Here is a 13,188-nt window from a genome sequence, read left to right as displayed (position 1 = left end):
CAGAGCAGTTGAAATAAATACCCGTTTGCATATCCGACCTGCAAAAAGCAAAAAGATTCATAAGAGTGAGAAAGCAGAGTTGGCTGCCTTGCACTGGGGGGTGGGGAGGCACTGGGGGTAGAGAGAGGCTGCTTAATGGGTAGGAGGTGTTCTTTTGGGGTGATGGAAATTTCTGGAACTAGACAGTGCTGGTCGTTGCATACTGTTGTGAATGTATGTAATGCCACTGAATTGTTCACTTTAAAATGGTTAAAATGGTAGATTTTATGTTATGTGTATTTTACCTCAATAAAAGAAAAAAGGCATCCTCTCCAGGGCTGGGGGGGTGTGGGAAAAGGGGGGCGTGCAGACAAGCACAGGGCTTCCCCAGGGTGCGCTTCCTCGTGGCTTTATAACTGAGATCCTCATCTTCTTGCTGCCCATAGGCCAGGAGCCTCTCTCAGCCACCCGCCCCCCAGCAATGGAACATCTCCCTCACACCAAACCCTCTCACACTTTGAATGTCCCCGCCAGGGAGGCCCCATCCCTTTCAGGTCAGGCCCATCGAGGATAAGGTCCCTTTCTTAAAATCATTATGTGAAACAGGCCCCAAGCCCGCGAGTGAGACCCCTTCCTATTGGTCATTCCTCCCCACTCAAGGGCAAGGGATACCCCAGTGGGTCACTGGGGGTCGTCAGAGAATTCTGCCTGCCACCGTGTCCATCGATGGGGGACTTCTTCAGTCAACTAGGATACCTCCACGATCTCGAACACAAAGAATTTAAATAAAAGGAGATCATCTATGCAAGCTGTTGACAAACATTTCCCGTGAGGCATCAAGGGAAAAGAGCACATTGCAGAACTAGACATATATATATAAAAATAAAATTTCACAGATGTGTACCATTTCACTTACACATAATTTCATTTTATCAAGAAAATTATATCTAGGCATGCCCGTGTGTTTGTGTTTGCGCGTGCATGTGCGCACAAAGTCTGGAAGAATACAGGTGTTGAGCTGCAGACCATTCATAGTCTGGTCTATATCCTTCCAGACTTTTTTCTTAATTTATATACTTCTGAACTACTAGAATTCATTCCATGGGATATCTGTTACTTTTGTAGTTAAAAAAGATTAAAGCATTAATAAGAAAAAGCTCATGAAGTAGTCACTAGTTTAATTTCCACATTTTTAAGGCATGTAAAGGAAAACTGGTCCACCCCCACAGGCCCTTTGATGTGATGACCCTGGGCATCCTTTTCAAGCCAGGCTCTTTCTTTTTAGCTTTGAAATACTCCTTAGTGACTCTTGAACTTATTCATTGCTAAGTGAGAGATTCCAGAAATCAGTGTGGTGAGAACCTGGAACCATTCCCCCGGCACAGTGCTCTTCTCCAGGAGCAGGGACCAAATGCCTCTGCACAGGTGGGCGGCGGGCTGAAGCGGGTTGTCTACACTGGAGGTGAGCAGCAGCCAGAGATCGGAGTCAGGCTGGGAGGCAAGACCAAGCTACTCCTGGAAGGTCAGGGCAGGTGTATGCACACCAGGTGGCTGGCAGGGATGGGGGACCCCGGGAGGTGGCATGAGTCAGGCTCAGGGCAGAAAGTAGAAAAGATTCTAAGTATTTCTGGCAGAAAGTTGGTACAAGGTATCAGGTGCTTACAGGAGCAATGGCCATAGTCAGGACCCCCAGAGGCCGCAGGGCTGACCTGCCCGGGGAGCTGCCACGGGAACTGCCACACTTCGGAGGACTGAGCATCAGAAAGCTGTGGAAGAGACCATCGAGTCAAGGACACACCCTTAAAGCTGCAGCCCGGGGCTGAGAGCCCCCACGGCTGCCCTGCACCTCCCTTGAGACAGGTACCCATAGAGCTGGGAACCCAACACCAGCATCCCGATGACCTTGGGGCCAAGAGGAAACAGGCCAAAGAGACACAGCTCCATGTCCCCCCACCTTCCAAATCTCACGTGAGCACATCTAACTGGCACACCAGAACCCTATGGCAAGAGAGTTTGGGGAATTCATTTTTAACTTTTCAACAAAGTTAGAACCTATGCTGACTCCAGGGATCCTTACCCAGGAGGGGGGACAACATGCCGCAGGAGGTCAAGGATCCAGCCAGGGGCCTGGGAGTCGGGTTCCCAGCCCCAGGGGCAAGAACTTCACCACGGCCCCCAGTTTAGGTTTCTTAGATGACCCCAGGGGTCCTTAAGTATAGTGGTGGGGGTCAGGTTTCTCTGCTTTAGCCTTGGTGTGGCTACAAAGATTAACTCCTGCGAAGCTCACACTCTGATTATTGTTGATCATCCAAGTTGTATTGGCCATTCTGTATCCAGGGGCTGCCATTATTAGCCAAGCTCTGTGCTGAGCGTTTCATGCATCACCGTGTATCAGATATTTTACAGCAAACTTAAAGGACGGGGACTGTGCTATTATTTAAAAGGTGATGAAACAGAGGCCCAGAGGAGTCTTGTAACTTGCCTGAGGTCACACAGCAAGTGAATGGCAGAGACAAGATGAGAACCCATTTATTTAACCATATGACATTTAATTAACGATGTGACATTGAGCTACCACAATTCATCTTCAATTTTCTTTTTAAAGGAGAAAACAAATCTGTGCTTCCTAAATGCAGTTTGGCAGACAATTGTTCCAAAATATGGGATGCATGGGGCCATAAACAATAAAAGGAATCCTTTGTCAGGGAGGAGCCAGAATCTACAGAACTAAATGATCCCTGGGGCTCCCTTTCAGAGCTAACATTCTGTTCTGAAAGCAAGCCTGCTTCCCCTATTACACAGCAGCTGGAACCTTCGCTGAAAGTGACTACCCACGGGGTCGGGGAGGTGGGGGGGTGCTGCTTCTTGGAGGATACTCTGCGAGCGCTCTTGAGGCAACCTGCAATATGGTCCCAGGGTTGCCATAGCAACTCCCCATCTGGGCTATTTCAATGAAATATAGGAAGCATCTTCTGCTTCCAGCCTGGTGTGGCTTTGAAGAGGGATTCCTTCATTCATTCAACAAATATTTAAAAGTGGCATCCTGGGGTGGCAAACTCGGATGCTTACAGGAATCAGACTGTTAACATCGAGGAGTTTTTGTAAAAGGGTAGCAGGGGATTAACCAAACACTGGGGGCTGTAGGGCCCTGGAAAGTGCACCGCCCCCCAATCCGTATGGGCACTCATCTCAGTCCCAGCCCCTCCCAGCCCAGCAAGAATGTGATCCCAGTGTTACAGATCTTCTTTGGATTTGTCAAGAACAGTCAAGAGCTGGGTTTTTAGGTGAAATCTTTCCATTTTTAGACATTGATGGCCAATTCAAAATTTGGGGTGGGGCTTCTGAGTACCGTTGTGCAGGTCGTGCACTGCTCTGGGGTCACCCGTCTTGTGTAAATTCAAGGGAACAGCGCTCTCTGCAGTTGTGCATTGGCAAACTGTGCAGTCCAACTGTGACAGAGGGGCCAGATCTGGCTGGTGGGTCACCAGCTTGCCAATCCCAACTCGAAATATCCAGCCATAGATGTTTGACTAAACTAATGATTGTACTACCATCCAGGAGAAGATAAACACCACGACTCTAGCAGTTTTCACGGATGTGAAAAAGCCCTCACCATATATTAGCAGGTGGAAAGAGTGGGTTACAAAAACATCAACAGAGTATAATCTCAGTTTTTGAAAATAAAATGTATATTCTCAGTTAAAGTGAAAGACTATACCCCTAAATGTGACAACAGTTACAACAACCACCTCTGGGAGGTGGAAGATCAGATCATTTTGATCTTTGTCTTTTTTTTTTTTTAAGATTTTATTTATTTATTTGACAGAGAGAGCAAGAGAGCACAAGCAGGGGGAATAGCAGAGGGAAAAGGAGAAGCAGGCTCCCCACTGAGCAGGGACCCCCCGTTACGGGGCTCCATCCCAGGACTCTAAGATCACAACACAAGCTGAAGGCAGATGCTCAACCATCTGAGCCACCCAGGCGGCCCTGATCTTTGTCTTCTTAATCTCTGTTCTCTAAATGTCTTGATGATGGCAAGTAATACTTAACAAAATGGAAAATGTTTTATTTCAAAAATTCTTCTGAAATGCAATCAAAGTTTCTTTTTATGGTCAAAAATAGTGGTCCCCAAACCCAAACGTGCATCCACATTGCCCTGAGTGTTTGGATGCAGACTTCCTGCCCACCCCCCGTCCGTGACTCCACCGCCCAGGGACCAGGCTCGTGGAATTTGCCTTCACCACACTTCCAGGTGACGCTAATGCAGTCCCGGACCCTACACATTATGAACCACCAGGAAAAGCCATCATTAGGTTCTACCTCAGCGAAGACTTTCTCATTAGAGTAGCTAAGAATCACTTGGCAAACTTGCTAAAAATACAGATTCTAGGGACGCCTGTGTGGCTCAGTCTGTTAAGCGTCTGCCTTCAGCTCAGGTCATGATCCCAGGGTCCCGGGATCGAGTCCCGCATCGGGCTCCCTGCTCAATGGGGAGTCTGCTTCTCCCTCTCCCACTCCACCTGCTTGTGCTCGCTCTCTCTCAAATAAACAAATAAAATCTTTTTAAAAAAAATACAGGTTCTAGGATAATCCCCCAAATCATGGCCCACTGGGTGGGTGAGTGGGGTGCGGGAATTTTATCTGCATTTTAGCAAATATGCCGGATGGTTTTGCCATGGCCTGTCTGGGGACACCCTTTGAGGTACAAGCCCTTTTAGGTGGCACCCATTTGCTGAGTAGTCACTGGGCTCCGACTGTACGCCAGGCACCATGCCAGGAGCCGGCAGACCCGGACAGCTGCAGAAACAAGCCTCTGCCTTCTGGAAGTGACACGGGGCAGAGCCAGAAGCAGCAAGCACCCCCAGAGTTGGGTGAGGCAGCCTGGCAGAGGGTGCTGGGAGCCTCTGGAGACATTCTTCCTCTCGATCTTTCAGACCAACAGCGTGGGTCTCAACAGCAACCAGCCTCCTTTCAGTTGGTGTTTGGATCTTCAAACTCAAAACTCATGCCACTGGGCAGCAATCCGCCTGCTTGGCTCCTGGTTAGACCTCCGTAAACGGGCTTCTCACTTTGTCCCTTCGCTTCCTGGGACTCTGCCGTCAGTTCTATTTCAGCTAAAGTCACCTGTTCCAGGTGAGAAGTCTGATGTGTCCTCCCTGCCTTGCTGGGTGCGCTCTGTGAATTGTTTCAAAATCTGTCTCAACATCTGTATTCCAAACAGACAGGAAAATAGAAAAAACTAATCTAACAAATCCCCACCCGCCCATAACACAGATGCCTACTTTTATCGTATTTTCTTCAACTCTTTTAAAAATAAATGAAAGCAAAGACATGCAGCTAGAGTCTCACTCCGACGCCGCCTCCCTCCCTGGGACTCAGCACCCCTTCTCCCAAGCACTCAAGGTACTTTGCTTGTATGTATATATTCACAACCGATATATCGTCTCATTGAAAATTTAGCTCCGGTGTAATCATTCCACAGCCTTATCATTTCGCAAATTGCCTTTTACACCCACCTTGATGCTTTGGGATTTATGGGCATAATCCCATTATGTCTTGCCTGTGCATGCCACCACGGCTTGGCAGATCCTCAGCAGTGACCTCACACTCGGGAACTGCTGGGATAAGCCAACCCACGAACATGTCGAGATCTGCCCTAGCTCTCTTGAATTGACAAAATAACCCATGGCCGAGTTAGCTCTCCGTTCAAAGGGGCCTCTTTTCTCCCATATCCCCCAGCTGCAGGGCAGCACCTCTCCCCCCGCCCCCAGACCGGGGATGGAGCTCCCTGCTCCAGGTCCCAGCCAGCCTCCTCCCAAGGCTCCTAGTCTGCAAGTCTCCGCAGAATGACTGGTAGGGCCCTTGGCCTCAGGGCATATGTTCTGCCCCTGCCCCTTCTGCCCCACCCAGAGGGAGCCAAGGTCCCCCACCTGCCCCAGCCCTGGGGTGCACTCCAGTCTCTCTAGTGGTATCTTAAGGCCCCTCCAGAGACAATTAAAAGGGAGGAGCATAGGGGATGGTTGGAAGCCCCTGGAGGCCGAGGAGCTGGACGGGTGCACCAGATAGGTAGACAGATACATAAGATATGTCCTTGTCCTCCAAGGGCCGACCAGGGACAGAGCCAGAGGCGGGAGGGAGCCAGTTCCCAGATGAGGAAGCCGGGACCCCCCCCCCCTCCGCCCCTTTGCCCAGTTGGGCGCAGAACAGATCTGACCCAGTGGGAGCAGGTGTGGGTTCTATGTTTGGCTTGGAAAGCAGGTGAGGCCCGCCTGTTCCAGTTTACCGAACACCGATTGTTGACTGAGCACCTACTATGTGAGAGGCACTGGGGAGACCGTCCCCGCCCTGGAGAGGGTCACAGTTAGTGGGGGGTGGGGAGAAGCAAATAATATAAGGAAGTATCCTGGGCTCCTATAACTCTGACCACCGAAGACAGGGAGGCTGAAAACAAGAGAAACGTCTTTTCTTACAGCTCTGGAGGCCAGAGGTCTGAAATCAAGGTGTGGCCCAAGCTCCAGACGCGGGCGGCTCCGGGGAGGACACTGCTGGCTCGCCCCCCAGCTGCTGGGGCTTCAGGTGTCCCTCCTCCGATCCCTGCCTCCGTCTTCACCCGGCCTCCTCCTCTGTGCCTCTGTCACAAGTCTCCCTCTGCTCTCTCTTACAAGGACCACCTGCCATTGCATTCAGGGCCCATCCAAAATCCAGGATGATCTCATCTGAAGATCCTTTAACTTAATTTCATCTCAAAGGCCTTATGGCCAAACACGGATGTGTCTTTGGGGACTGCCATTCAGCCCATGACAGAGTGTGGGGGTACCTTCTAGAAGAAGCAGATCAGAGCAGAGACCAGTCGCTGTCTAGAGGGACAGAGTGAAGGAAGGACGACTGGATCAGGGGTCCAGGGAGGGAAGTGCACAGAGTCCTGGTCTGAGAAACCAACAAGGCCTACCTGGCCCCTTGTTCCCCGGAAGCTTAGACTTGACCCCAGGGCCAGGAAGCACTCCTGGGGCGGGGGTGGTGTTAGCAAAGGGCTGATAGGGAGCTGCAGTCTGGGGAGCAAAATTCTCTTCTAAGTTTAGGATGAGCTTTTCTGATGGGCAAGGAAAGGCCTGAAATTAAAGCATAATGTTGGAAAGAAATAAGTTCTAAAAATGCCTTTTAGTTTTATGACTTAAGAACTTACACTCAAGCATAAAGCGAGTCTTGGAGGCGCCCGGGCTGCTCTGGGCCGGGAGGCACGGGGGTGCTGAGGGCAACGGCAGGTGCCAGGCAGGCTCACACACGAGATTCCTCCAAGGCTTGAGCGAGCACAGGTGTGGCGGGATTCCTCCCCTGACTCTTCGTGGTGTCCTGTGGCCTCTGTCCCGTGAGGTCCTGCGGAGCCAGGTGAGGCCAATCAGTCACTTTCATTGGGCAGAAGGTTGGTGCTCACTCATTCATTCCTGAGTGGCAGACCCGCAGCGGGGGCTAATGAGAAGCTGCTTAGGACGACCTGCGGCACCTGGGTGGCTCAGTCGGTTAAGCGTCCAATGATCTCAGGGTCATGATCTCAGGGTTGTGATCTCAGGGTCGTGAGATCAAGACCTGCATCGCATCGGGCCCGAAGCTGGACTCGGAGCCTGCTTGGGATTCTCTCTCCCTCTCCCTCTGCCCCGCTTGCTCTCGTGCTCTCTCTCTCTCAATAAATAAATCTTTTTTATTTTTTTATTTTTTAAAGATTTTATTTATTTATTCATGAGAGACAGACAGAGAGAGAGAGAGAGAGGCAGAGGGAGAAGCAGGCTTCCAAGGAGCAGGGAGCCCGATGCGGGACTCGATCCTAGGACCCTGGGATCATGACCTGAGCCGAAGGCAGACGCTTAACCATCTGAGCCACCCAGGCGCCCAATAAATCTTTTTTAAAAACGGACTCCCTGGGTTCAAATCCTGCCTCACTTACTAGGGGTGTGTGGCAGACTGTGTTTCTGTTCACAAATATTTGGTGATATATCCCTGCCCCACTGAACTTCAGCCTAGCCATATGCCTTGCCCTGGCTACTCCATAGGGAGGTGAAGTGTCCTGCCTAAGATCCTGCCTCTAAGTGGTGGAGCTGCGACTGGAACCCTTCCACTTCGCCTCGTGCTGGCTCCCAGCGCCAGCCCAGCCCTTCCCCCCACCGGGGGCGGCCGGGAGCCCCTCTCAATCCCCATCCAGGTGTCAGCCTGCTCTGGTAAAACACACCACAGAAGGCATTTGTGCTCTCTTCCACGCCAGACCCAGAGCTATAATGGTGGGACCCTGGACAGTGGCACTAACCAGCAGGGATAGAAGGATCTAGATGCTTTGTCACTGCCTTGGTGTCAGGCTGGAAGCGGCTCACAGCCCAGCCCTTCCCCAGAGCAAGGATGGTCTTCTGGAACCACTTAAAGAGTGGCCATCATAATACGTAGAGAATATCCTCGTGCTGCGTAGTTGGCACGGTCCATCTCATTTGTTGTCCTCGAAGTGTGTGAGGGAACAGCGTGGTCTGAATGTGTGTGTCCCCCCCATGCACATGGTGGAATCCTAAGGCCTGGTGTGATGGTGTTAGGAGGTGGGACCTCAGCGGGGGGCGGGGTGGTGGTGAAAGGGTCATGCATGTAGAGCCCCCAGGAATGGGATTCGTCCTTGTAAAGGAGACCCCATGGAGCTCCCTCACTCCTTCCAGGTCGAGAACCAGGGGAGGGCCCTCAGCTGACCACACTGGTGCCCCGACCTTGGACTCGTGGCCTCCAGACTGGAAGAAGTAAACCTCTGCTGTTTATAAGCATTCGGCCTGCGGTATTGTGCGTAGCAGTCCGGCTAAGACAGAGAAGTACCGTGGTCACAGTCCCGGCTTTGAGAGGAGGAAACTGGAGCTCAGAGGGTGAAGGAACCGGCCACCTACAGCCCGACTCGGCCTGAGCGTAGAGCTGCCTCCTGGCCCAGGTGGTGCCCTCTTCACAGCGGACCTTTCGGTTCCTGTTTTGGCCTCTCTTCTGCAGCTCACTGACAAATGGGGACCAGGAAGCGGCGAGGGACTGTGATGAGGACCACCTGTCCTGGGACGGGGGCAGCAGGGGGCCTGCTCCCAGCAGGGTGGCACCCGGGGCTGAGCTCCTTCCAGCCTCGCAAAGCCCCCTGGAGAGTCAACATCCATCAGGAGCCCGGGTAAAGCGGAGAAACAGAAGCCTCCCCCAAGGATCAATCAGCTAGGAGCCGCGACCTCCCGGGAGGGCACAGAGACACGAGGGCAACGATCGGGGTCGCCTCTGTCCCACCCCCACCTAGGTCAGCCCCTGAGCAGGAGGGTGCCCCAGCCCTGGCAGCATGCCTGGCCACAAACAAGGTCACACATGCCTTGGCACTCCCCCCACTGAAAGGTGAGGTCAGTGTCCCCTCCCCTTGAACTTGGTGAGCTCATGACCCCTTCCCCAGTAGGGTCTCGCGGAAATGCTGCCATGGGACTTCTGAGGCTCAGAGGCCATACAGCCTCCCCCTGGTCCTCGGGGACGCTTGCTCTGGGGGAAGAGGTCTACAACCCTGACCCTGCCGGGCCAGAGGGGGAGGCCATGCTGGGCGCTCAGATCCACACCCCGCTGAGCTGCTGGACAACCACCTGCATCAGATGCCAGCAACCAGGACGTCCAACCAGTGGATCTGACCTCAACCAAACGAGACCCCTGCCAGTGAGAACCACCTCACCGAGCGCTTCCTAAATTCCTGCCTCACAAGATCAAGGGCAAAATAAGATGGTGGTGGTTGTACATCATTTGATTTTGGGTAATCTGGAGCACGTGTTGAATGACCAGGTAAAGTAATTCAGAACGCATCTAAGCAGAGACTTGAGTCCCCAGAGCTCCATCCCCAACCCCTCCGTCAGGGCTCAGGGCTCAGGGCCGGCCCAGAGGGCAGCGGGTGGAGGTAGTTCTAGGCAATGTTACCCGATACCTACTCGGTGCTGGTTACAGGGATAAAGACATGCACAGGCAGGGCCTCTCTCTGCCCTCAAAGACCTCACAATCCCATCAGGTGCCCTCTGAAATCCCAGCAAAGGCCCGAGCTGCTACTTTAGATTCAAACCCAGTTCCTTGACCCATAAACCCAGCTTCACCCTCTTTGCTCTTGCCTGGAGCAAACATCCCCATGGAGCCTTTGTCCACAGTCCCCTTGTCCCCCCACCCCACCCCCTTTGCCCACCTCACTGCTCCTCTCCTTCAGGTCCCAGGTGGTGTCACCTCCTTGGGGAAGCCCTCCTTGATGCCTCTGACCAAGCCCAGTGTCTTTACAATGTTCCCTCCCAGAGCCTGGCTTTTCTTCCAGAAGGCGCTTATCCTTATCTGTAATTGTCCCGAGTTCTCTGACCAGAACTAAAACCCACATGCTACAAAGCCGACCTAGTTTGGCTCCCTCTGTTCTGGGTGTAGGAAAAATCTGGGGCATGCAGAGCTAACAAGACCTAGTGGTGGGCCTGACATAAGGAGACCTGAGGCCCTACGGGACATCTTCCTGATCCTTGCCGTCCCTTCTGCCTTGCGACCCATCCCAGCAGGTACCATTGCTGCTGATTTTGCAGATGAGGAACCCGAGGCCCAGAGACGTTAACTAACTTGCCTGAAGCCACAGAGCTGCAAGCACGGGGAGGGGGAGGAATTGGCACCCAATCGTGGCTGGGGGCGGGCTGGAGGGCGGCCTTGCCCACACCTAGCAGGGCTCCTTCCCACTCTGATTTCGGGTTCTGCCCCATCCCCACCCCACACTCAGCTCCTCACACCTGGTCGCCTGTATGTCTGAGGCTCCTCCAGCCTGATTCTGGGTTTCCACCGGGCTGGCGTGCTGGCAAGTCCAGTTTCTGAGCTCTAGAAAAACCCCAGAAAGGCTGCTTTCTCTCAGCTTTTCCTGAAGATGGAGCGGAGGATTCTGGCCACTCGGGAGATCCCACAGTCCCGCAGCACGTCACCGTCCCAGCTACAACGCCAGGGGCACGGGGAGACCTGGGTTCGAATCCCAGCTCTGCACTTGCTAGTTGGGCAGCCTCAGGGGACTCACTCTGTCTCCCCGAGCCTCAGTTTCCATAAAACAAGGACACAAGCGGCGCCTTTTTCTTCAGGTTGTTGTGAAAAATTAAATAAGCCACAGAATATGAATGTGCCTCGCCCCCAGTGACGCCACGAATGTCTGTTAGATTTGAATATGACGGCGGCCTTCGTGTGTAAGTCAAGAAAGCAGCATTTTCACACACGCCAGACAAACCTGTTTTTTGAAAAACAAAAAAAAATTTATTTCTGTAAACTGTTTGAGGGCAGATGTTCTTCACAACCCCAAGACAGCACAGATTTCCTACCCCCAAATGAAATGAGCAAGGAAAAGAAGAAAAAGAACAACACAAACTGTGCTCATGAAGAACCAAGCCAATCTCATCTTTCTCTGGGAAAAAAAAATCCTTTTGAACGCGTGGTGCCCACCCGGGAGGAACACCACAGACCTTCTCGTGCCACGAGGGCAGGGACCCGCTTAGTGGCAGAGCTGGCCCCCCCCCGGCGCAGAGGGCCTCCCCGAAAGCGAGGAAGCGGCCCCCAGTTCTGCCTGAATTCCCGCTGTGCACCCTGGCCTCCCTCCCAGGCGTCCTCACCGGGGGAGCCCCTGAAGGGAACCCTGAAAGATTCCTCGTCCCCACTGGACTCGGCCCCGCGCCCCCACTCCATGCTGCGATGAGACCTCAAGCCCAAGGGTAGGAATGAGCCACTCCAGACCGTGTGCCCAAGCCGCAGCTGGGCAACTGTTAAGGCAAATTTTCTCTCTTCCGTTGGGTCGGAGTCAGGCCTGAGCGTCTCACTGCCGAGCACCGTCCCCGTTGGACGGATGCGCAGCTTAGGCAACTCTGAGTCGGGGGGTGAAGGACCCCAGAGCACGCTCGGGGGTGGGGGTGGTCTGAGCCTGATGCATGGGATCGACGTGTGTGCTGGAGACGGCGGCCCCCCGACGGGCACAGCGGCCTCCTCCACCAAGCAGGCGGGCGCCACGGACACCAGACGGCGGCCCAGACCCCCAGGCGACGCGAGCTGGTGGCGGGAGAGGCCAGGCGGGATGCAGTGTAAGAGAATGCCAGAAAAAGGGGGCACCACAGGAGCCTCAGATCTTGGTGATGTGCGTGGCCTTGGCATCAAAATGATTTTTCCTTAGAACAAGCAAGAGGGGGAGAAGGAAAAGGAGATAAAAGAAAGATGTTCCATGAGCTTCGGGAGATAGGGCGCAGGGGGGCTCGGGAGGGAAGCAGGGAAGGGGAGATGAGCCGCAGACAGGGTGGCGCGCGTGGCCTCGCACGGCGTCTCCTGTCCCTGGTGGGCTGGCGGGCTGGTGGCTGAAGCCGCGGTCCCCTTCCCCGGGGAGCAGGCGGATGACATTGCAAGGGGCAGGGGAAGGGCTGGGGTTACTCCGTCTGTGCGTCGTAATTGGCGCCCCCCGCCTTCTTGAGCTCGCTCTTGATGAAATCTTCCTCCAGCTCCTTCCGATCGCTGATCACAAACTCTTTAGCAAAATTCTGCAAGAACAAAATAAAACACAGAGTTCCCGTGAAGAAGGGACAGGATCAAAGTGTTGCTCAGAAAACACACCAGAAAGTCCTGGCACCCAAAATACTAAGAAATGATCAAAATGAAAATCTGGTGGCAGCGTGGTTTGGCAAGAAGAGGAAAAACCGTGACTGGAGATCAGGAAATGGGTGAAGTCAGGATACAGTGTAGTCCCGACCAAGGCGATGGGCCAAGGTCAGACCGGGCTCGAATGCTGCGCTGTCATTTTCTGGCTGTGTGACCTTGGGCAAGTTCCTTCAACTCTCTGTGCCTTAGTTTCCTGGTCTGTGAAAGACCAACCTGTCAGAATAATAGGAGAAGAGGCCGGAAAGACAGGCGGGTGTGCTGGGAAGTGTTTAACATCAGGCTGTTCCAAAATGAGGGGTGGGGGCAAGTCCTGAACAGAAGCTTGTGCTCATTTCCATGGTGTGAACATTTGCACCAAGGTGGGTTTCAGCCACAGTGATGAGCTGAATCCGTGCAGACACTGTCTGCCCTCGGAGCGCACAGACTTCACCATAAGTTCCCCCGGGCCTGGCCCCTGTGAGGTACTCAATAAATGCCTGTGGCGTGAACGCCTGAGGCAGGTGATCTGGCTTATCTGAGAACTCCGAGCCACGAAGAATCAACAGTTATTTT

At 53.2% G+C, this 13,188-nt stretch overlaps 1 protein-coding gene across 1 annotated transcript in view; it reads right to left on the bottom strand.

Annotated features, from left to right (window-relative positions):
• Positions 1-11,233: 11,233 nt before the first annotated feature.
• Positions 11,234-13,188, bottom strand: part of COTL1 (coactosin like F-actin binding protein 1) — a 40,322-nt gene continuing 38,367 nt past the window's right edge. The window contains exon 4 of the mRNA XM_035024678.1: positions 11,234-12,518. Coding sequence (XP_034880569.1) covers positions 12,408-12,518 — 111 coding nt within the window. The 3' untranslated portion in view covers positions 11,234-12,407. The remainder of the gene's footprint in view (positions 12,519-13,188) is intronic.

Source organism: Mirounga leonina, unplaced genomic scaffold (genome assembly GCF_011800145.1).
Source record: "Mirounga leonina isolate KUSES-001 unplaced genomic scaffold, KU_Mleo_1.0 Mir_180, whole genome shotgun sequence".
NCBI lineage: Eukaryota > Metazoa > Chordata > Mammalia > Carnivora > Phocidae > Mirounga > Mirounga leonina.
The sequence above is the reverse complement of the archived record's forward strand: the minus strand, read 5'-3'. Positions and strand labels throughout refer to the sequence as shown.